This window comes from Schistocerca americana, chromosome 1 (genome assembly GCF_021461395.2).
Source record: "Schistocerca americana isolate TAMUIC-IGC-003095 chromosome 1, iqSchAmer2.1, whole genome shotgun sequence".
Classification (NCBI taxonomy): Eukaryota; Metazoa; Arthropoda; class Insecta; order Orthoptera; family Acrididae; genus Schistocerca; species Schistocerca americana.
The window spans coordinates 947,076,675-947,100,572 of record NC_060119.1 but is presented as its reverse complement, the minus strand read 5'-3'; the positions used below and the strand labels follow the sequence as shown (position 1 = coordinate 947,100,572).

General features: G+C 45.6%; 1 protein-coding gene across 7 annotated transcripts in view; it reads right to left on the bottom strand.

Annotated features, from left to right (window-relative positions):
* Window positions 1-23,898, bottom strand: part of LOC124615696 (GATOR complex protein Iml1) — a 597,731-nt gene that overhangs the window by 497,302 nt on the left and 76,531 nt on the right. For all 7 annotated transcript variants that reach the window (XM_047143737.1, XM_047143755.1, XM_047143765.1 and 4 more), the window contains one exon: window positions 9,117-9,335. In XM_047143737.1, the coding sequence (XP_046999693.1) occupies window positions 9,117-9,335 (219 nt within the window). The remainder of the gene's footprint in view (window positions 1-9,116; window positions 9,336-23,898) is intronic.

Here is a 23,898-nt window from a genome sequence, read left to right as displayed (position 1 = left end):
CAAAGTAGCCACCCGAAGCAGCTGATCTAACTCCGTATCAACCCTCCTGACAGACCTGTTCAAATGGGGCCAATCATACTGCATGAAAACAGGAACCAAGCAACCATTTGTATGGTTCGTTGCAGATGCTATTTTTACCAGGTCACCCTGAATATTGTAGCCCTGATCCCTATAGATACTTTTTCCCACTCCATCCACTACCACAACATGATCCTGCTTCGTAAAACCCTTGCACAATGCTCCTACATCCTCTATCACTTGGCTAAGACATGCACTGGGCTTGAAAAACGTGTGACCTGGTACCTGTTACCTAATTTTTCCTGCAAGATCTTGTCCACACCTCTTCGATGGCTACTACCTAACAACAGAACTTTCCTCCTCCTTTCCACTTTTTTTGAAACAGCTGGTTTCCTAGTGAAAGTCTGTTGAGTGCTGACTATACTTACATCTACTAGAGCCTTTTCCTTTGTTGACTGAGGTATTAAGGCAAATCTATTGTTTATGCCAATTATGAAATTATCACATACTGTTCTTTTTCTGTGGCTCCTGTTCCTTGCCACCACTTCCCACCAGCCGTCACCCTTCTCCCCCCTTAACCTCATCAGTTCCTCCCTAGCAATATCCAGTTCAGCCTTAAGGGCTCTAATCTTCCCTTCCTGTTGAGCTATTTTCCTATCCCTTGCACATACACTGCAATACCATGGAAGAGACCCATTTACTTCTCCAATTCCCATGCCACTACATCCCCCCCCCCCCCAAAAAAAAATAGCCATCTGTCAGGACAGCTGCACGGAACCCCTGTACTAACTTTCCTACGACAGCTCAAACACTTCTCGTTCATGGTTCTTTACAATATAATACGCAATTTTCATCTAATAAAAACGGAATTTGACATGGTCAGATTATGCATGTCTGACGAGGAACTATGTCCGGGAGAAACTCTTAACAGTATAATAATTGAAACTTGTACTGAGAATAGAAGAATGATAAGATCAATTAATGACTCAAAGCTAAACCATTTGATAAAAAAAACTGAATTTAATAAAAATAGATAACATAATAATAACCATGAACTCCGCCATTGCCGGTCCCAAGCCCGGATCCTCATCTTACAAGTGATGAGGGAGGAGGAGGGGGAGGAGTAACAACCTCGTAAAAAAACCTGGGTCCATCTGGCTCCGGATGGTAGCACCCTGTGAGGGCCCCTGCCTAGGGTTACGGGTGAAAACCGGTCAATGGTCTCATAGGCGGATGAGGAATTTTTAACTCCCAACGGCTGAGAGAGCGGAGGAACCAAAAATCTATAACTGCAAGCGTCTGTACCCAGATTGGGCGGCTTGTGGGCAGCGTCTGTTCCTCATGTTAGAGGCGGCTGTTTCAAGAAAACCTAACGCTAACAACGTTAGTCGTATTCCTGGTAGGTTACGCAAGTAATCTCCCCAACTTTGAAGAATTTCAACAGTTACAATCTTAACGCATGATGGAAATGTCTTTCAATAACGAAACTACCCCAGGTGGCCAATCCACCGTCGGCAACGACGCAAGCAGACCCATGGATTCTGGGGAGTCTGCAACACCATGCAAATCCAACAAGATTAAACCCAGAAAAATCTTCAACATAGCAACTCTCAACATAAACTCCCTTCTCAAAGTGGGAAAACTTAAGCACCTTACAGACCAGTTACACACGGAAGACATACAAATTGTGGCGCTACAAGAAACTCGCTTCACTGATGAAAACACATTTGAATCAAACAAATTCAGAATATTTAAGGGAAAACCTGGAAAAATTGTAATGAAGAAATGCCCTCAGCTTGGCACAGCTTTTGCTGTAAACACAAAAATTCTGAACTCTGTCGAACATTTTTGGTCAACATCATCGAGAACATCTTTCCTCACTTTTCGATGTGCAAATAAAAAATACACATTAATCAATGTTCACGCTCCCACAAATTACAAAAATAATGCTAAAAATAGGGAAGAAACAGATGAATTCTGGGAAAACCTTAAGGATCATATATCAGAAATCCCAGAAATCAATGCAAAAATACTTCTAGGAGATTTTAACGCTCAGATTGGAAAAGAAAAGAAATTCCGCGATATTGTCGGCAACTTTCCCGCACACAAACGAACCAACAAAAATGGAGAAAGGTTAATTATGCTCTGTAAGCAGTTTAAACTCAAGCTAATGTCAACACGTTTTAAACATCTTCCCAGAAAACAAAAAACCTGGGTATCTCCGATAAAGAGTATCGGAGAATTTCAAATAGATCTCGTTGCCATCTCCTCCAAATGTGAAAAAGAAATAGTGAACACACATGTCCGAAAATCTCTAAACCTCGACTCCGATCACTATCTCACGAAAATAAAAACCAAACTGATCCCTCAAAACAAACAGAAAAGCAGAAACGGTGAATATAAAAACAGAAATAAAATAAATTTTGATCTTACAACCCTGAGAAATTACAACCTTAAGTCCAACTCTAACCTCAAGGATTTTCAGAAAAAACTAAAGACATTCTCCCCTTCACAAAACCTCCAAGAATTTCAGAACAACTTGATTGAGGCAACAGAAACAACATTTCCAAAAAAAGAGCAAACCGAGACACCCGTGGTGCGACAGCAACTGTAATGAAGTTCTGCATGAAAGACTTGAAGCCTGGAAAAAGTGGAACTCACATAAAACTGAAAACAACTTTGATGAATTTAAGCAAGTCAGAAAGAATGCCTCGAAAACTATTCGCAACACCAAGAGACAATATGAAAAACAACAACTGGACTCAATCGAAGAGAATTTCAAGAAATGCAACACGGCAGCTTGGTATAAAACATTCAACCAGAAACTCCGAGGATACCAGTCCCCTTGCCTAAACCTTATGAGAAATAATAAGACTCTCGCCACCAACAATACTGAAAACTGTGAAATCCTGGCTGAATATTTTGAGACACTCCTAAACTGCCAAACACCCATCCAGACTCTCAGTTTTACGCAACCAGAAACATTACCAACACATTCAACACCTCCGACACGAGAGGAAATCACAAACATAATCAAAAATCTCAAAAACAGGAAAGCATGTGGAGAAGACACAATTACGGCAGAAATGCTCAAGCTTGGGGGAGAAACATCAGTAGAAGCACTACACAAAGAACTTGAACAAGTATGGGAAACCAAGAAAATCCCAAGTCACTGGAAAACTGCCCTAATTCACCCTTTGTTTAAAAAAGATGACAAAAGGGATGTTAACAACTATCGTGGAATATCGCTTCTCCCAGTCCCATACAAAATTCTATCAAAAGCCCTGCTCAATCGTGTATCACCAATTATAGAGGGAAAACTTGGAGAATATCAAGCTGGCTTCAGACCAGGAAGATCCTGCGCCGAACAAATTCTTAACCTCAAAACAACAATGAACTATTTATCTACAAGGAGCAAGAAATATTTCATAACATTCATTGATTTCAAAAAAGCTTATGATTCAATCGATAGGGACACACTCATCAAAACACTTCGAGAATATGAAATAGATGAAACAACAATCACCATAATCAAAGAAACTTTAACAAATAACAACATCGAAAGTAAAATTCCAAGGAGAAATTTCACGGCATTTCGAGGTCAAAGCCGGCGTCAGACAAGGAGATGCGCTGTCCCCGGTACTCTTCAACTGTGTTCTGGATAAAGTCATAGCAGAATGGAGAAGACTCACGCAAAAACATGGAGTTGAGAAAGTCCAAATTGGAGGGAAGTGCTACAAAGCCATTGAAACCAACTGTTTTGCCTTCGCTGACGATCTCACCTGTTTAGCTTACACACAAAAAGACACAATAAAACAAATAGAATTACTTAAAGAAACTGCTGAAAAAGCAGGCTTGCAAATTTCATTTGAAAAGACAGAAATCATTACAAATGTCAAAAATCCACCAAAGAAAATAACTACTAAATACGGGAAAATACAGGTATCTAAACATTTTAAATATCTTGGTGAACTAATTCAGTCAGTGGCAAAAGGTCATCCAGCCTGCAGGGCTAGAATACAAAAACTAGAGATAGCAACTCACTACTGCAGACAAATGTATTCAAAAAAATGTATATCCAAAAACATTAAACTCAGACACTACCAGACTGTCATTAGACCGCAGATACTATATGCATCAGAAACACTGGCAAATTTTACATACGCAGAACAGATAGAAAATCGTGAAAGAAGAATTGTGAGGACAATTCTTGGACACAGGAAAATAACAGATGATCAAGGCAAGCCTGTATACAGACTAAAAAGCAACAAAGAAGTGTATACGAAGTGCAGCAAAATTACAGACGAAATTAGAAAAAGAAGATGCTCCTTTTATGCTCACATCATGAGGATGAACTCGAATAGGCTTACAAAACAAATATTTTCGTACATCGCAAATCTAAAAAATAAAAATTTATGGTTTATCAACAAAGAAAGAGATCTAAAAGAAATGGACATAGATCAGGAAACAATATTTAACAGAAACCTTTTTAGAAAAAAACTGAATTCATTTACGGGTTTCGGTGTGAAAATTAAGAAGACTTGTGGAACTAAATGGTCTGAAGAGAGAAAAGCCGCCTTCAGCGCAAGAATGAAAGAAGTGTGGACTGAGAGAAAGAAGACTTCCCAGAAGCGCAAGAAATAACTGTTTTCATGGTCTTTAACGGCCAAATTTGTATAATAATAATAATAATAATAATAACCATGTATGTGTTAATGACTCAGGCAATAAAATTTTATATCTCTCAACAGATAATTTGGAGCATGTTGTCCTAAATGCTACAAGAAACCATCTAAGTAGAGTCAGTGTACTAAACCACAAAATCTAAAAACTTATTGCACTCCACATCCAAATAGAATAAGAATCATGGTACTACTACAGAGCTGCATGGGAAATTGGGAAATTATTAAAACAGAAATAAATTGTGATGATAAAGTACTCCTCTGCACACCAACTTCACCTAGCAACCAATGTTGTTGTAGTAGTTGTTGTTGCTGCTGCTGTTTTTTTTTTTTTAGGTCAGTTCTCACTTTGATGACAATGCTATAGAAGGTAGGAGTAAAGCAGAGGCACTACTGGCAAGCTCAGTAATTTTACAACAGGTCCAAATTATATTATTAAATACCTTAAAAAACAAACTGTAATGTCATTGACTAAAATAATGTGTAAAATCTTAAAAGAAGGTAAATATTCACATTGTCTGAAAACATATGTAGTCAAATGAGTTCATAAGAAAAGAGATGTAGCATCTCTGGATAACTATCAACCTGTATCTCTTATACTTCTAATATAAAAAATAACAGAAGGCTGACCGGCAGAAGTTCAGTGAAGGGCGTGACTCAAAAGTGATAAAACATTCCACCACAACCTGAAATGTACGAAACCTTCATCAAATGTGTCCAACAAATTTCGAGGAAAACTATTCCGAGAGGATGCACAACTCAGTATGTTCCAGGCATGTCCAGTGATGACAATCTTTTGTCAAAAAGATACTAAACACTCAATGAAGAGAATCCATTTGCAGAAGAAATGATCCAAGCTGGTGAAATATTGCTGCAAGCCATTTCAGCATCTTGCAAGGCCAAGTGGAGTAACCTGGTAGAGAACCTCGACATGAAGCTGAAAAGTAGACAAGCCTGGAAACTGCTTAAAAACCGAAGTGGCAACCCTGTAAAACCACAAGACAATTTAACACATGTGACTCCTGATAAAGTGGCAACCCAGCTCCCGCAAATCAGCAAAATAAAAGGACGGACGCCCAAAGAAGCTCTTCACTGTGACCCAGACATGGAGCATTATTTTCTTAGGGATCCCTTCACCATGGCTGAATTCGAAGCTGTCATCTCCAGCTTGAAGATGCATAAGGCTGTAAGTGTCAATGACATTAGACTTGAACAGATAAAGAATTTTGGCTGTAAAATGATGGAGTGGCTACTAAGCCTAATGAACACATGTGTCACCAAGCTACACATCCCCAAAATGTGGTAGAAGTCTCAAGTCATTGTAATACTTAAGTCTGGGAAGGAACCAAACAATCCAAAAAATTTTTGACTTATCTCCCTTTTATGCCACACCTTCAAGATATTAGAATGGCTGGTACTTAACCAAATCGGTGCCAGCCTCGAAGAAGTTTATCCCACAACAAGCAGGCTTTTGTGCTGGCAAATCATGCTGTAGTCAGATCTTGAATCTAACACAGCACATCAAAGACGGTTTTGAGCATGATGAGGTTACTGGAGTCGCTTTTGTTGCTCTAACAGCTGCATATGACACTGTGAATCATAGGAAACTATGAAAGACAATGTATGACCTTACTAAGGATACCAACTAACATCCCTTATCAGCACCTTCCTTCAGAACAGAAGATCCTAAGTTTCATTACAGCATAAGAGGAGTAGGTGGCGAACGCAGAAGAACAGTCTCCCCCAAGGCAGTGTGCTCGCTCCAGCACTGAACAATATCTACACAAATGATCAGCCAATAGCAACTTCATCTATGCCGGTGACACAGCAGTAGCTGTTCAGGGGCCAACCTTTAAAGAAGTAAAGGGAAAACTTTCTCTAGCAATGGATGAACTCTCCAAGTACTATTATGCCAATCACCTGAAGCCCGATACCAGTAAAACTCAAGGAGCGCCTTCCACTTACAAAACAGGGAAGCGCAGCAAAAGCTGGACATCACATGGCAAGGAGAGCAACTGAAACATTGCCCAACACCAGTCTATCTAAATGTCACTCTGGACAGGGCTCTAACGTACAGGCAGCAATGTCTAAACGTGACACAGAAAGTCATTACTCACAATGGGATACTTAAAAAGCTGATTGGCAGCAGCTGGAGAGCCAATCCGCACCATTTCAGCACTTCTGCACTTGCACTTCGTGTATCAGCCACTGAGTATGCTGCTCCTGTGTGAGAAGCTTCCACTCATACTAAGCAAGTCGATATTGCAGTCAATGATACTGCAAGGATCATCTCAGGATGCTTGAAGCCAACACCAGTGCAGAAACTGTATCCAACTGTTGGGAACAGCCCCACCCAACATCCGGAGGGCCATTGCTGCAGACAATGAAAGAACAAAGCAGGAGAATCACCGCCAACATCCTCTGTATGGTCATCAGGCTGCAAGATCCCACCTTGAATCCCGCAATAGTTTCCTTGCTAGGACTGCGTTACTGGAGGGAGCACCAGAGGCAATTCATCTTGCAACATGGAAGAGCTCACTGCACATAGACGGCTCACCAAAAGAAGAACTAGCTCCTGGTGCAAACCTACAATACCCTGTACGGAGGTCCCTCAACCACCTAAGAGTGAGCGTCCCCCCGATGCAAGACCAACCTGAAGAAATGGGGAGTCCTTCCAGTGAGCACTGACACTTTTTGCAACTGTGGAGCTGAAGAAGATCCAAGCCACCTACTTGTGTGCCCCCTCCTCGACAACCCGTGCACAGTACAAGATGTGTACAAAGGAAATGAAAAAGCTATCACAGCTGCTATTTTTTGGAAATTCTGACCAGACATGGAAATGAATGAATGAATGAATGAATGAATGAATGAATGACAGAATATTGAAGATGAGCCAAGATTTTGAAGCTAATGAAAGCTAATGATATACTTAGCTCCTCACAATATGGATTCAGATTCAGCCTCTCTACAGCCAAAGTAGTTGAGAGTATGGTAGCAAAGGTATAAAATTGTTTTGAAGATAAAGAGATAATCTGTGAAACGCCGTTGGACCACAGGAAAGTATTTGATATGATCTTCCGTAACATTCTTATATGTTTATAAAAAAAAAAAATTTTAATAAAAAAAAAGCCATGAAACAGACTGCCATAATTATGCATGGAATGGCTCCAAGAACTTCCTGCTGTCTTCTTGGGGATACTGAATACTACCTCACAAAACATTTATTCAATCACAACCTTCATAACTAAATATTCTTCTCACTATGAAACAAGTGATACATACTTCAGTCATTAGACAAGAAAGAAATGTGACTTACCCTGTGACATGAAGAATTTTTTTCTAGTTCAGAAAAGTGTAAAATACACTAGTGCCACGACTTTAACTATATTCCAAGTTATATTAAGTCCCTACAAGGTAATAATCTATTCAAAGGTAAGTTACTGGAATTTTTCCTTGAAAAAATTGATCATTCTCTATATTGTAAACAACATGTATGCACACTATTGTAGCATAAATTACATGCAAAAAATAAAATACATATTTTGACACATTCCACACCTTGAATCTACATGTGCTAATGGATCTATGGACTAAATAATTTTTTTTACGAAATAAACACTTCTTGTGTGTCAATGAAATTTAGTGAAAATGTGTTGTTTTTTATCAAGGTGCTGAACATACAGCAGCAATTGCTATACTAATATTTGTCTCAGTTGCATTAGTAGTTACGGAGGTCTGTCTTTCAAGAATTGGTTGCCTTGAAAAAATATAGAGAAAACACTGGAAATTGCAGAGAATGAATATGTAGCACTGTAGTTACATTCAATGGTTTCAATAATTAGCCTCTTTCCAAAGCCATTTACACGCAGACAAAATTGTGTACAAGGCAACCAAATGAAGTGAATACATTAGTCATATTCATACGCCATTGTTCTACCTGGAGAAAAAATTTCTCCGAACTGTGCAGTAACATACAAAATAGAAGAGATCATAGAAACCTATTGGTAAGTGACACAATTTTCATAATAGTGTAAGCAGCACTCTCAGTGGTATGCCCACAGTCATCCTCAGTTATGTAATTGAAGAATCACTAATGTCGAATCAATCCCAAAGTCAATCAAGAGAATGCTTGTCAGAATAACTTTGGCTACTTAGAAAATCTGAACGACTGAGCTCCAGAATAATTTTGAAGAAAACATGTACAGCAGATAGTAACAGTATAGGCAATGTGTTACTTCTCTATTCAAGTATCACATTTAAGTTAATGAACTGACTGACAACTCATCAAATTCACTGACTGCATAAAATAATTCCATATCCACAATAAAACCTTCAGATGAGTGAGAAATTCTACAATTATTCTGCACACTAACACTTCATTTAAGAATCTGATAGTGGAATAATTGATATATTTACCTTGCTGTATGAACAGGAGGCAACTGAAAAACCTGTGCATCATAAGCATCATAATCAAACAATGAATTTGGCATGCAGTCATCTTCTTGAAGCAATTTTGATTTTGCTGCCTGGATCAGCCCATTGTTTGAAACAGGCAGTGGTTTGCTTCTCTTGGGTGGTAATTTGATTCTTGGAATAAAATTTGAATATGCTACCTTCTTGTTTGTGGAATAGAAACTGTAAAAAGAAATGTAGATATTATCATTTCATTCTAACAAATAACTGCATGCAATTTACAATTAGTGCTTACAGGAAGCTCCTAAAATTGCTACCCTCTTGGAGGGCTTCAAAATGTTAAGCAGGAATTTACACTTTCAAATGTAAAAATAGTATGCATAGTCCTATTTTTTAATATCGTAACCTGTAGTAAATATGAGACACTATGAAAATTTTCAAATTTATTAAACAACATACGGCACAAAATAGATTGTCATACAGCTTAAAGAGGCCATTTCAAAGATCTTGCAATTATTACAATAACTTCCTAACAAATTTGCTGTTAATGATGAAGAGGTGATAGTGATTTACACAACCATTACACAAAACACAAGAATATTTTCCATGTTGACTTTGTATCCTTGTCTGTATTCAGATCGGGGTGTTCTGGTGTGAAAGTCTTCACACAAAATGCCCTCTGACATAAAAAATAAATTAAGAATCCCTATAAATTCAAAAGAAAATTAGATTCAGGAATCGAAGTGTAACTGTTGTTCTGTGATAAACATCAAAGTAATCACATAGACATTAAGCCACCAACAGAAGGTAATGTGAGTGAAAAAAAAAGTATCTTTTGTCAAAGCAGCACCTTAGCTATTAATTTTTGTTTTGTTTAACTTGATTAAACATAAATTCCAGAATGAGATTTTCACTCTGCAGCGGAGTGTGCGCTGATATGAAACTTCCTGGCAGATTAAAACTGTGTGCCCGACCGAGACTCGAACTCGGGACCTTTGCCTTTCGCGGGCAAGTGCTCTACCAACTGAGCTACCGAAGCACGACTCACGCCCGGTACTCACAGCTTTACTTCTGCCAGTACCTCGTCTCCTACCTTCCAAACTTTACAGAAGCTCTCCTGCGAAACCTGCAGAACTAGCACTCCTGAAAGAAAGGATATTGCGGAGACATGGCTTAGCCACAGCCTGGGGGATGTTTCCAGAATGAGATTTTCACTCTGCAGCGGAGTGTGCGCTGATATGAAACTTCCTGGCAGATTAAAACTGTGTGCTCGACCGAGACTCGAACTCGGGACCTTTGCCTTTCGCGGGCAAGTGCTCTACCAACTGAGCTACCGAAGCACGACTCACGCCCAGTACTCACAGCTTTACTTCTGCCAGTACCTCGTCTCCTACCTTCCAAACTTTACAGAAGCTCTCCTGCAAAACCTGCAGAACTAGCACTCCTGAAAGAAAGGATATTGCGGAGACATGGCTTAGCCACGGCCTGGGGGATGTTTCCAGAATGAGATTTTCACTCTGCAGCGGAGTGTGCGCTGATATGAAACTTCCTGGCAGATTAAAACTGTGTGCCCGACCGAGACTCGAACTCGGGACCTTTGCCTTTCGCGGGCAAGTGCTCTACCAACTGAGCTACCGAAGCACGACTCACGCCCGGTACTCACAGCTTTACTTCTGCCAGTACCTCGTCTCCTACCTTCCAAACTTTACAGAAGCTCTCCTGCGAAACCTGCAGAACTAGCACTCCTGAAAGAAAGGATATTGCGGAGACATGGCTTAGCCACAGCCTGGGGGATGTTTCCAGAATGAGATTTTCACTCTGCAGCGGAGTGTGCGCTGATATGAAACTTCCTGGCAGATTAAAACTGTGTGCCCGAGCGAGACTCGAACTCGGGACCTTTGCCTTTCGCGGGCAAGTGCTCTACCAACTGAGCTACCGAAGCACGACTCACGCCTGGTACTCACAGCTTTACTTCTGCCAGTACCTCGTCTCCTACCTTCCAAACTTTACAGAAGCTCTCCTGCGAAACCTGCAGAACTAGCACTCCTGAAAGAAAGGATATTGCGGAGACATGGCTTAGCCACAGCCTGGGGGATGTTTCCAGAATGAGATTTTCACTCTGCAGCGGAGTGTGCGCTGATATGAAACTTCCTGGCAGATTAAAACTGTGTGCCCGACCGAGACTCGAACTCGGGACCTTTGCCTTTCGCGGGCAAGTGCTCTACCAACTGAGCTACCGAAGCACGACTCATGCCCGGTACTCACAGCTTTACTTCTGCCAGTACCTCGTCTCCTACCTTCCAAACTTTACAGAAGCTCTCCTGCGAAACCTGCAGAACTAGCACTCCTGAAAGAAAGGATATTGCGGAGACATGGCTTAGCCACAGCCTGGGGGATGTTTCCAGAATGAGATTTTCACTCTGCAGCGGAGTGTGCGCTGATATGAAACTTCCTGGCAGATTAAAACTGTGTGCCCGACCGAGACTCGAACTCGGGACCTTTGCCTTTCGCGGGCAAGTGCTCTACCAACTGAGCTACCGAAGCACGACTCACGCCCGGTACTCACAGCTTTACTTCTGCCAGTACCTCGTCTCCTACCTTCCAAACTTTACAGAAGCTCTCCTGCGAAACCTGCAGAACTAGCACTCCTGAAAGAAAGGATATTGCGGAGACATGGCTTAGCCACAGCCTGGGGGATGTTTCCAGAATGAGATTTTCACTCTGCAGCGGAGTGTGCGCTGATATGAAACTTCCTGGCAGATTAAAACTGTGTGCCCGACCGAGACTCAAACTCGGGACCTTTGCCTTTCGCGGGCAAGTGCTCTACCAATTGAGCTACCGAAGCACGACTCACGCGCGGTACTCACAGCTTTACTTCTGCCAGTACCTCGTCTCCTACCTTCCAAACTTTACAGAAGCTCTCCTGCGAAACCTGCAGAACTAGCACTCCTGAAAGAAAGGATATTGCGGAGACATGGCTTAGCCACAGCCTGGGGGATGTTTCCAGAATGAGATTTTCACTCTGCAGCGGAGTGTGCGCTGATATGAAACTTCCTGGCAGATTAAAACTGTGTGCTCGAACGAGACTCGAACTCGGGACCTTTGCCTTTTGCGGGCAAGTGCTCTACCAACTGAGCTACCGAAGCACGACTCATGCCCAGTACTCACAGCTTTACTTCTGCCAGTACCTCGTCTCCTACCTTCCAAACTTTACAGAAGCTCTCCTGCAAAACCTGCAGAACTAGCACTCCTGAAAGAAAGGATATTGCGGAGACATGGCTTAGCCACGGCCTGGGGGATGTTTCCAGAATGAGATTTTCACTCTGCAGCGGAGTGTGCGCTGATATGAAACTTCCTGGCAGATTAAAACTGTGTGCCCGACCGAGACTCGATCTCGGGACCTTTGCCATTCGCGGGCAAGTGCTCTACCAACTGAGCTACCGAAGCACGACTCACGCCCGGTACTCACAGCTTTACTTCTGCCAGTACCTCGTCTCCTACCTTCCAAACTTTACAGAAGCTCTCCTGCGAAACCTGCAGAACTAGCACTCCTGAAAGAAAGGATATTGCGGAGACATGGCTTAGCCACAGCCTGGGGGATGTTTCCAGAATGAGATTTTCACTCTGCAGCGGAGTGTGCGCTGATATGAAACTTCCTGGCAGATTAAAACTGTGTGCCCGACCGAGACTCAAACTCGGGACCTTTGCCTTTCGCAGGCAAGTGCTCTACCAACTGAGCTACCGAAGCACGACTCACGCCCGGTACTGACAGCTTTACTTCTGCCAGTACCTCGTCTCCTACCTTCCAAACTTTACAGAAGCTCTCCTGCGAAACCTGCAGAACTAGCACTCCTGAAAGAAAGGATATTGCGGAGACATGGCTTAGCCACAGCCTGGGGGATGTTTCCAGAATGAGATTTTCACTCTGCAGCGGAGTGTGCGCTGATATGAAACTTCCTGGCAGATTAAAACTGTGTGCCCGACCGAGACTCGAACTCGGGACCTTTGCCTTTCGCGGGCAAGTGCTCTACCAACTGAGCTACCGAAGCACGACTCACGCCCGGTACTCACAGCTTTACTTCTGCCAGTACCTCGTCTCCTACCTTCCAAACTTTACAGAAGCTCTCCTGCGAAACCTGCAGAACTAGCACTCCTGAAAGAAAGGATATTGCGGAGACATGGCTTAGCCACAGCCTGGGGGATGTTTCCAGAATGAGATTTTCACTCTGCAGCGGAGTGTGCGCTGATATGAAACTTCCTGGCAGATTAAAACTGTGTGCCCGACCGAGACTCGAACTCGGGACCTTTGCCTTTCGCGGGCAAGTGCTCTACCAACTGAGCTACCGAAGCACGACTCATGCCCGGTACTCACAGCTTTACTTCTGCCAGTACCTCGTCTCCTACCTTCCAAACTTTACAGAAGCTCTCCTGCGAAACCTGCAGAACTAGCACTCCTGAAAGAAAGGATATTGCGGAGACATGACTTAGCCGCAGCCTGGAGGATGTTTCCAGAATGAGATTTTCACTCTGCAGCGGAGTGTGCGCTGATATGAAACTTCCTGGCAGATTAAAACTGTGTGCCCGACCGAGACTCAAACTCGGGACCTTTGCCTTTCGCGGGCAAGTGCTCTACCAATTGAGCTACCGAAGCACGACTCACGCCTGGTACTCACAGCTTTAGTTCTGCCAGTACCTCGTCTCCTACCTTCCAAACTTTACAGAAGCTCTCCTGCGAAACCTGCAGAACTAGCACTCCTGAAAGAAAGGATATTGCGGAGACATGGCTTAGCCACAGCCTGGGGGATGTTTCCAGAATGAGATTTTCACTCTGCAGCGGAGTGTGCGCTGATATGAAACTTCCTGGCAGATTAAAACTGTGTGCTCGACCGAGACTCGAACTCGGGACCTTTGCCTTTCGCGGGCAAGTGCTCTACCAACTGAGCTACCGAAGCACGACTCACGCCCGGTACTCACAGCTTTACTTCTGCCAGTACCTCGTCTCCTACCTTCCAAACTTTACAGAAGCTCTCCTGCGAAACCTGCAGAACTAGCACTCCTGAAAGAAAGGATATTGCGGAGACATGGCTTAGCCACAGCCTGGGGGATGTTTCCAGAATGAGATTTTCACTCTGCAGCGGAGTGTGCGCTGATATGAAACTTCCTGGCAGATTAAAACTGTGTGCCCGACCGAGACTCAAACTCGGGACCTTTGCCTTTCGCGGGCAAGTGCTCTACCAATTGAGCTACCGAAGCACGACTCACGCCCGGTACTCACAGCTTTACTTCTGCCAGTACCTCGTCTCCTACCTTCCAAACTTTACAGAAGCTCTCCTGCGAAACCTGCAGAACTAGCACTCCTGAAAGAAAGGATATTGCGGAGACATGGCTTAGCCACAGCCTGGGGGATGTTTCCAGAATGAGATTTTCACTCTGCAGCGGAGTGTGCGCTGATATGAAACTTCCTGGCAGATTAAAACTGTGTGCTCGACCGAGACTCGAACTCGGGACCTTTGCCTTTCGCGGGCAAGTGCTCTACCAACTGAGCTACCGAAGCACGACTCACGCCCGGTACTCACAGCTTTACTTCTGCCAGTACCTCGTCTCCTACCTTCCAAACTTTACAGAAGCTCTCCTGCGAAACCTGCAGAACTAGCACTCCTGAAAGAAAGGATATTGCGGAGACATGGCTTAGCCACAGCCTGGGGGATGTTTCCAGAATGAGATTTTCACTCTGCAGCGGAGTGTGCGCTGATATGAAACTTCCTGGCAGATTAAAACTGTGTGCTCGACCGAGACTCGAACTCGGGACCTTTGCCTTTCGCGGGCAAGTGCTCTACCATCTGAGCTACCCAAGCACGACTCATGCCGCACACTCCGCTGCAGAGTGAAAATCTCATTCTGGAAACATCCCCCAGGCTGTGGCTAAGCCATGTCTCCGCAATATCCTTTCTTTCAGGAGTGCTAGTTCTGCTGGTTTCGCAGGAGAGCTTCTGTAAAGTTTGGAAGGTAGGAGACGAGGTACTGGCAGAAGTAAAGCTGTGAGTACCGGGCGTGAGTCGTGCTTCGGTAGCTCAGTTGGTAGAGCACTTGCCCGCGAAAGGCAAAGGTCCCGAGTTCGAGTCTCGGTCGGGCACACAGTTTTAATCTGCCAGGAAGTTTCATATCAGCGCACACTCCGCTGCAGAGTGAAAATCTCATTCTGGAAACATCCCCCAGGCCGTGGCTAAGCCATGTCTCCGCAATATCCTTTCTTTCAGGAGTGCTAGTTCTGCAGGTTTTGCAGGAGAGCTTCTGTAAAGTTTGGAAGGTAGGAGACGAGGTACTGGCAGAAGTAAAGCTGTGAGTACTGGGCGTGAGTCGTGCTTCGGTAGCTCAGTTGGTAGAGCACTTGCCCGCGAAAGGCAAAGGTCCCGAGTTCGAGTCTCGGTCGAGCACACAGTTTTAATCTGCCAGGAAGTTTCATATCAGCGCACACTCCGCTGCAGAGTGAAAATCTCATTCTGGAAACATCCCCCAGGCTGTGGCTAAGCCATGTCTCCGCAATATCCTTTCTTTCAGGAGTGCTAGTTCTGCAGGTTTCGCAGGAGAGCTTCTGTAAAGTTTGGAAGGTAGGAGACGAGGTACTGGCAGAAGTAAAGCTGTGAGTACCGGGTGTGAGTCGTGCTTCGGTAGCTCAGTTGGTAGAGCACTTGCCCGCGAAAGGCAAAGGTCCCGAGTTCGAGTCTCGGTCGGGCACACAGTTTTAATCTGCCAGGAAGTTTCATATCAGCGCACACTCCGCTGCAGAGTGAAAATCTCATTCTGGAAACATCCCCCAGGCTGTGGCTAAGCCATGTCTCCGCAATATCCTTTCTTTCAGGAGTGCTAGTTCTGCAGGTTCGCAGGAGAGCTTCTGTAAAGTTTGGAAGGTAGGAGACGAGGTACTGGCAGAAGTAAAGCTGTGAGTACCGGGCGTGAGTCGTGCTTCGGTAGCTCAGTTGGTTAAACATAAATTGTTTATAGAACTTTAGGTTCCAATAAATACTTTCCTATTTATCACTGAGTGCTTCAGAACTTCATCAACAGTCAATTATTAACACAGCGGCTAACACTTGCTTCATTCTGTTATGTTTACTTTTGCTCGTTTCATATCTATGAGTGTTCTCCTTCACACGTGATCTACAGAACATGATGAATAGATAAATGAATAAATGAACTGTTCTTGTTATAAGAACTTAGAATTTCTATCCAATTCTGCCATCAACCTCTACATTTTCCACTGTTTTCTCAACTTATTCCATGCAACTCCTTTGGTGGTTCTAAATTTAGGATGCATGTATCGATTTCTCTATTTCCTGCCCATTATTTTTTTATCAGATGTAATATCTATTACAGACAAACTTTGATGATGATGATAACAATAAGCATAACTCACTCATTGTACCTACTTCATTATTAAACAATGGAAACAAAGAAGGATGGACATTGAGTGTGGCTTGTAAGCAGAGCATGCAGTGTGGTTTGTAAGGCAACAAGAGAAACACAGGAAAGAAAAGAGAGAAGGATGGATATTCAATATTGCTACTTCATTATTACTCTTTTGAAATAATAATGATATTTCCCTGATGTTATGTATTATAGTTCACTACTGCAAAAAGAAATAAATAAAGAGCAACTTAGACACACTGGCACATAGCAATGAGACCTGTATAATAACAACAAGAAATGTCACAGAATCCAAACCCTGGGTATCTAATCCTAGTTTATTATTTAAGTTACACAGATTCATAAAAACAGCTATAAATAAATTTTAACATTTCGTCTTACAAATTTATATTTTAACCCAAATATAAACAATATAATTAATATAAATAACTGTTTTAACCAATAATGGAGATAAATTTTTGATAAGGAGTAAAGATTATCACAAGATTTAAACAACACAGTATGTATGCAGGAAATTTGAGTAATGAATACAGAAATTTTTAAAGTTCACAGTTTAATCCCTCAACTATATCCCAAGAAATTCTTCATTACAAGGCAGTTTCAGTCTTGGAATAGACCATCATCATGGTCCTGTGCCACACCAAAACTGGTAATGGTCCATACAATGACAAACTTGTTGTTGGTAAAAATTTCTTAACGTACAGTCGAGCGATTAATCCCTGACCTTAAAAAATTTCTTAATGTCTGTTTATCATCATCTATCAAAGTTATTAATATAGAAATGTTAGGGCTGACCATCCTCCAACAATGTGTGACACCAAATATAGAGAACATTAACAAACTACTATCCAATTAGTAAGGGTACCCTAGATGGAAAAAGACCATACAAATGGAGGGAATAGTGACTTAAATGCACATCCATTGTGACATAATTTTCTCATTGCTCTCCCTGGTTGGCATTACGTGAGTTATATACGCTGTCCAGTCACATTAATGTGACCACCTGTAAAAAGATTCAGTAATTACCATTTGCAGCATCAAATGCTGTGAGATGTGTCACACAGGGAATGCCACAACCACAGACCATAATACTCCCTCCTCTGGGCTAGTCCCTTCCGACAACTGTTGCGGGGTGTTTGCTTTCAGGCGTTTCACACCTGATGGAGTGTAGGAAGTGATCCATTTGAAAAAGCCACCACTGCCAAGCATTCAACGACCAGTTGTGTACTAGCCTGCAAATTCCATCCTTTGTCACCAATGAACAGCATTCAGCACAGGTACAGAGGCACACATGCAGCAAAATTTGCTAAACAGTTGTTGAGGAGGCACAGTTATTAGCCTCTTTGCTCATCTGGGTGGTCAGTTGCTCAACAGTTGCATGTCTATTCATCCATACACACCTCTGGAAATGCTTCCATCCATGGCTCAAAAGCCAATAATCATGCCCCTTTTGCATGTCAGATAAATCACTTCCTTTTCTGCAGTACGACAACGACTACACGGTTTCCCGCATGCTCCCCCCCCCCCCCCCCCTCTTCCCTCTGGCAAGTTTTGTACACTTTCCACTGCTAGTGCTGCCACCTGCTGTCTGTGAGTGGTTATTGCAGATTCAGTTGAACTTAGGCAGTGGTCACATTAATGTGAATGACTCATGTAGTTCCTGTTGTAAAACCTGTCGAAATAGATAGAATGACATCTGTCAAAGCCATATTCCTGCTCAGTTATTAATTATAGTACTCAATTAAAGTTTGATATCCTCAAGATCAACAGTTCATTTTCATATGGAAAGGAAGCTCCTTGAAGTTGTTTGACAGAAAGTGAAAAAGCTGAAAATCTGAGGACTGGATAAGGTAGGTGTGAAACTGCTTCCCAACCCAACTACTATACAGTGTTTTTTGGCAGTTAAGCAGAATGGTTGGTTGGTTGGTTTGGGGGGGAGTAAAGGGACCAGACTTCTATGGTCATCGGTCCCTTTTTCCAAAGACAAAGAACACCCACAGAGAATAAAAACGAGGAACAGAAGAGATCACAGACGATACAGAACAAGAGAAACTGAGACAAGGACAAGACAAAACGAACTAAAACCACACAGAGTGTGACGGTGGTTGGCCGACCATAGAAATAAAAAGGAAAAGCCAACCACCGAGAACACATTAAAAACTCAGTTTAAAACCGTAGGCCAAAGACCAGAATCAACACAAAACAATAAAATAAAACAAACACTCAAATTAAATGATAAAAAACCCCTGCCCGAATAAAACGTAAAACTAAGCCAGCCATAGCAGGGTCATCAGTTAAAAGGGCAGGGAGCATATCAGGCAGCACATATGTCTGCCTGACCACAGCTAAAAGGGGGCAGGCCAACAGAATGTGGGCCACTGTCAAAGCTGCCCCACAGTGACACAGAGGAGGGTCCTCCCGGCGCAGGAAATAACTGTGTGTTAGCCGGGAGTGGCCAATGCGGAGCCGACAAAGGACGACGGAGTCCCTGCGGTTGGCTCGCAGGGATGACCGCCACACAGTCGTCGTCTCCTTAATGGCACGGAGTTTATTGGGTGTAATCCGGTCGCGCCATTCAGCGTCCCAAAGCGCAAAAACTTTTCGGCGGAGGACTGCCCGCAAATCAGTCTCTGGGAGGCCAACATCCAGAGATGGTTTACACGTGGCCTCTTTCGCCAGGCGGTCAACATGTTCATTGCCCGGGATACCGACATGACCAGGGGTCCACACAAGGACCACAGAGCGGCCGCAACGCGCAAGAGTATGCAGGGACTCATGGATAGCCAGCACCAGACGAGAACGAGGAAAACACTGGTTGAGAGCTCGTAAACCGCTCAGGGAATCGCTACAGATCACGAAGGACTCACCTGAGCAGGAGTGGATATACTCTAGGGCCCAAAAGATGGCGACTAGCTCAGCAGTGTAAACGCTGCAGCCAGCCGCCAAGGACCGTGGTTCGGAATGGTCCCCTAGAGTTAGCGCATACCCAACACGACCAGCAACCATCGAACCGTTGGTGTAAACAATTCCAGAGCCCTGATACGTGGCAAGGATGGAATAAAAGCGGCGGCGGAAGGCCTCTGGAGATACCAAGTCCTTCGAGCCCTGTGCCAAGTCGAGCCGAAGGCAAGGGCGAGGAACACACCACGGGGGTGTACGCAGAGGCGCCTGGAAAGGAGGCAGAACAGGGAAAAACCCAAGCCCGCAGAGAAGCTCCTTGACGCGTACGGCGATCGGACAACCCGACCGGGGCCGACGGTCCGGCAGATGGACGACCGACTGCGGGAACAGGACACGGTAATTTGGATGCCCGGGCAAACTAGAAATATGGGCAGCATAAGCAGCCAGTAATTGTTGGCGTCGTACCCGCAGTGGAGGTACACCTGCCTCCACTAGTACGCTGTCCACAGGGCTGGTGCGGAAAGCACCAGTGGCAAGGCGTATCCCACTGTGGAGAATTGGGTCCAGCACCCGTAACGCAGATGGGGATGCTGAGCCATAAGCCAGGCTCCCATAATCCAGACGGGACTGGATTAACGCCTGGTAGAGCCGCAACAGGGTAGAGCGGTCGGCGCCCCAGCGGGTGTGGCTCAAGCATCTCAGAGCGTTTAGATGCCGCCAACACGTCTGTTTAAGCTGCCGGATATGAGGCAGCCAAGTCAACTGGGCATCGAAAACCACCCCCAAAAACCTGTGGGTCTCCACCACAGCAAGGAGTTCGTCGGCAAGATAAAGCCGCGGCTCAGGATGGACTGTTCGGCGCCGGCAGAAATGCATAACGCGGGTCTTGGCTGCCGAAAACTGAAACCCATGCGCTACAGCCCAAGACTGCGCCTTACGGCAAGCGCCCTGTAGCTGACGTTCAACAGCTGCAATGCCAGTAGTGCTGTAGTAAAGACAGAAGTCGTCAGCATACAGGGAAGCGGAGACAGAATTTCCCACGGCCGCAGCAAGCCCGTTAATGGCTATTAAAAACAGACAGACACTTAAAACAGAGCCCTGTGGCACACCGTTCTCCTGGACGTGGGAGGAACTATACGAGGCCGCGACTTGCACGCGGAAGGTACGACACGACAGAAAATTGCGGATAAAAATCGGCAGAGGACCCCGAAGACCCCATCCATGAAGCGTTGAAAGAATGTGATGACGCCATGTCGTATCGTATGCCTTCCGCATGTCGAAAAAGACAGCGACCAGGTGCTGACGGCGGGCAAAAGCAGTACGGATGGCCGACTCCAGGCTCACCAGATTGTCGGTGGCGGAGCGGCCTCTACGGAACCCACCCTGAGACGCAGCCAGAAGGCCCCGAGACTCCAGTACCCAATGCAAGCGCCGGCTCACCATCCGTTCAAGCAACTTGCAAAGAACGTTGGTGAGGCTAATGGGACGGTAGCTGTCCACCTCCAGAGGGGACTTTCCAGGTTTCAAAACGGGGATGACAATGCCTTCCCGCCATTGCGACGGAAACTCCCCCTCGACCCAAAGACGGTTGTAAAGATCGAGAAGGTGCCGCTGGCAGTCCACTGAAAGGTGTTTCAGCATCTGACAGTGGATGCCATCTGGCCCAGGCGCGGTATCAGGGCAAGCAGTTAGGGCACTGCGAAATTCCCACTCACTGAATGGAGCATTGTAAGATTCCGGGTGGTTGGTGCGAAACGAAAGGCTCCGACGTTCCAGCCGCTCTTTAATGGAGCGGAAGGCCTGGGGGTAATTCGCAGAAGCGGAACTCATAGCAAAATGCTCTGCCAAGCGATTTGCAATGACGTCGGAGTCAGTACACACGACTCCATTCAGTGAGAGCGCAGGGACGCTGGCAGGGGTCCGATAGCCGTAGACGCGTCGAATCTTGGCCCAGACCTGCGAGGGAGTGACATGGAGGCCAATGGTGGACACATACCGCTCCCAGCACTCCTTCTTGCCATGGCGGATAAGGAGGCAGGCCCGCGCACGCAGCCGTTTGAAGGCGATAAGGTGCGCTAAGGAGGGATGTCGCTTGTGGCGCTGGAGCGCCCGCCGGCGATCTTTAATCGCTTCAGCGATCTCAGGCGACCACCAAGGCACAGCCTTCCGCCGAGGAGACCCAGAAGAACGGGGAATGGCAGATTCGGCAGCAGTAATGATGCCGGTGGTGACCGATTGAACCACCGCATCAATGTCATCAGTAGAGAGAGGCTCAAAAGCGGCAGTGGAGGAGAACATATCCCAGTCAGCCTTATTCATAGCCCATCTGCTAGGGCGCCCAGAAGAGTGACGCTGTGGTAGTGACAAAAAGAGCGGAAAGTGGTCACTACCACACAGGTCGTCATGCACACTCCATTGGACAGATGGTAAGAGGCTATGGCTACAGATGGAAAGGTCAATGGCGGAGTAGGTGCCATGCGCCACACTGAAGTGTGTGAAGGCACCGCGAGAGATCGAGCTGCGACAATAAATGCTCAATGATGGCGCCCCGACCTGTGGCCTCTGACCCACCCCACAGAGGGTTATGGGCGTTGAAGTCGCCCAATAGCAAGAAAGGTGGCGGCAATTGGGCGACCAGTGCAGCCAGGACAGGCTGCGAGATATCACCATCCGGTGGAATGTAAATACTGCAGACGGTAACAGCCTGTGGCATCCACACGCGTACAGCGACAGCCTCTAAAGGCGTCTGGAGAGGGACAGACTCGCTGTGCAGAGTGTGAAGGACATATATGCAGACGCCACCAGACACCCTTTCATAAGCTGCTCGGTTCTTGTAATAACCCCGATAGCCACGGAAGGCGGGGGTTCGCATTGCTGGAAACCAAGTTTCCTGGAGAGCAATGCAGAAGAAAGGGCGAAGGCTGAGAAGTTGGCGGAGCTCAGCTAAATGGTGGAAGAAACCGCTGCAGTTCCACTGGAGGATGGTAGTGTCCATGGCGGACAAAGGCGTGACGGGACTGGGAAGGCAGATTACGCCGCTGGGTCACCTGCTGCCTCCGATTGAGCACCCGTGCTAGCGCTATCCATGGCGTCTGAGCGACCGGCGAGATCGAGGTCCTCAGCGGACGCCAGGATCTCCACCTCGTCCTCAGACGCAGATCTGGAAGGTGGCGGTGGGGTGGCTGCCACCGCGAGTTCCTTGGGCTTAGAGCTCTTCTTCTTTGATTTCTCACGCTGCTCCTTGGGTTTAACGGGCTGGGAGGGCTTCACCGATTCAGTTTCCGGGACTGAGGAGGATCGTGAAGCCCGTCGACCAGCTGATTGCGGGCACTTACGCCACTGTCGGTCGTCAGCCTTCCCATTGGTGGAAACCTGGGAAGGGAGGGACCCGAGGGACCCCTTGCGAGCGTGAGAAGCCGAAGAAGTGGGACACTTCTCCAGCTTAGAAGCAGGGACGGACGTCCCTGATGGGGGGGATGGTGTTGCCCCTGAGGTAGGTGGCGCAGGAGCAACCCGGTGGGTAGAGCCCCCCACTGGCAAGGGGGCAGGAGGAGTCTTACTGCTTATCGAGCTGGCTGGAAGTCTCGAAACTGATGGGGCTACCACAGGTGTAGTAGCAGCTGCATAAGAAGATATCATTCTCACAGGATGGAGTCTGTCATATTTCCTCTTGGCCTCAGTATAGGTCAGCCGGTCCAGGGTCTTATATTCCATAATTTTGCGCTCTTTCTGAAAGACTTTGCAGTCTGGCGAGCAAGGTGAATGGTGCTCCCCGCAGTTGACGCAGATGGGAGGCGGGGCACATGGAGTATCGGGATGAGATGGGCGTCCGCAATCTCGACATGTGAGGCTGGAAGTGCAGCGGGAAGACATATGGCCGAACTTCCAGCACTTGAAGCACCGCATCGGGGGAGGGATATAGGGTTTGACGTCACATCGGTAGACCATCACCTTGACCTTTTCCGGTAACGTATCACCCTCGAAGGCCAAGTTGAAGGCACCGGTAGCAACCTGATTGTCCCTCGGACCCCGATGAACGCGCCGGACGAAATGAACACCTCTACGTTCTAAGTTGGCGCGCAGCTCGTCATCAGACTGCAAAAGGAGGTCCCTATGGAAAATAACACCCTGGACCATATTTAAACTCTTATGTGGTGTAATAGTAACGTTAACATCCCCCAACTTGTCACAAGCAAGCAACCTGCGTGACTGGGCGGAGGATGCCGTTTGTATCAGTACTGACCCAGAGCGCATTTTAGACAAGCCCTCCACCTCCCCAAACTTGTCCTCTAAATGCTCGACGAAGAACTGAGGCTTTGTGGAGAGAAAAGACTCCCCATCAGCTCTCGTACAAACTAAGAATCGGGGCGAATAACTGTTACCTCCATCCTGAGACTTACGCTCTTCCCACGGCGTGGCCAGGGAGGGGAACGTTTTCGGATCGTACTTCTGAGCATTA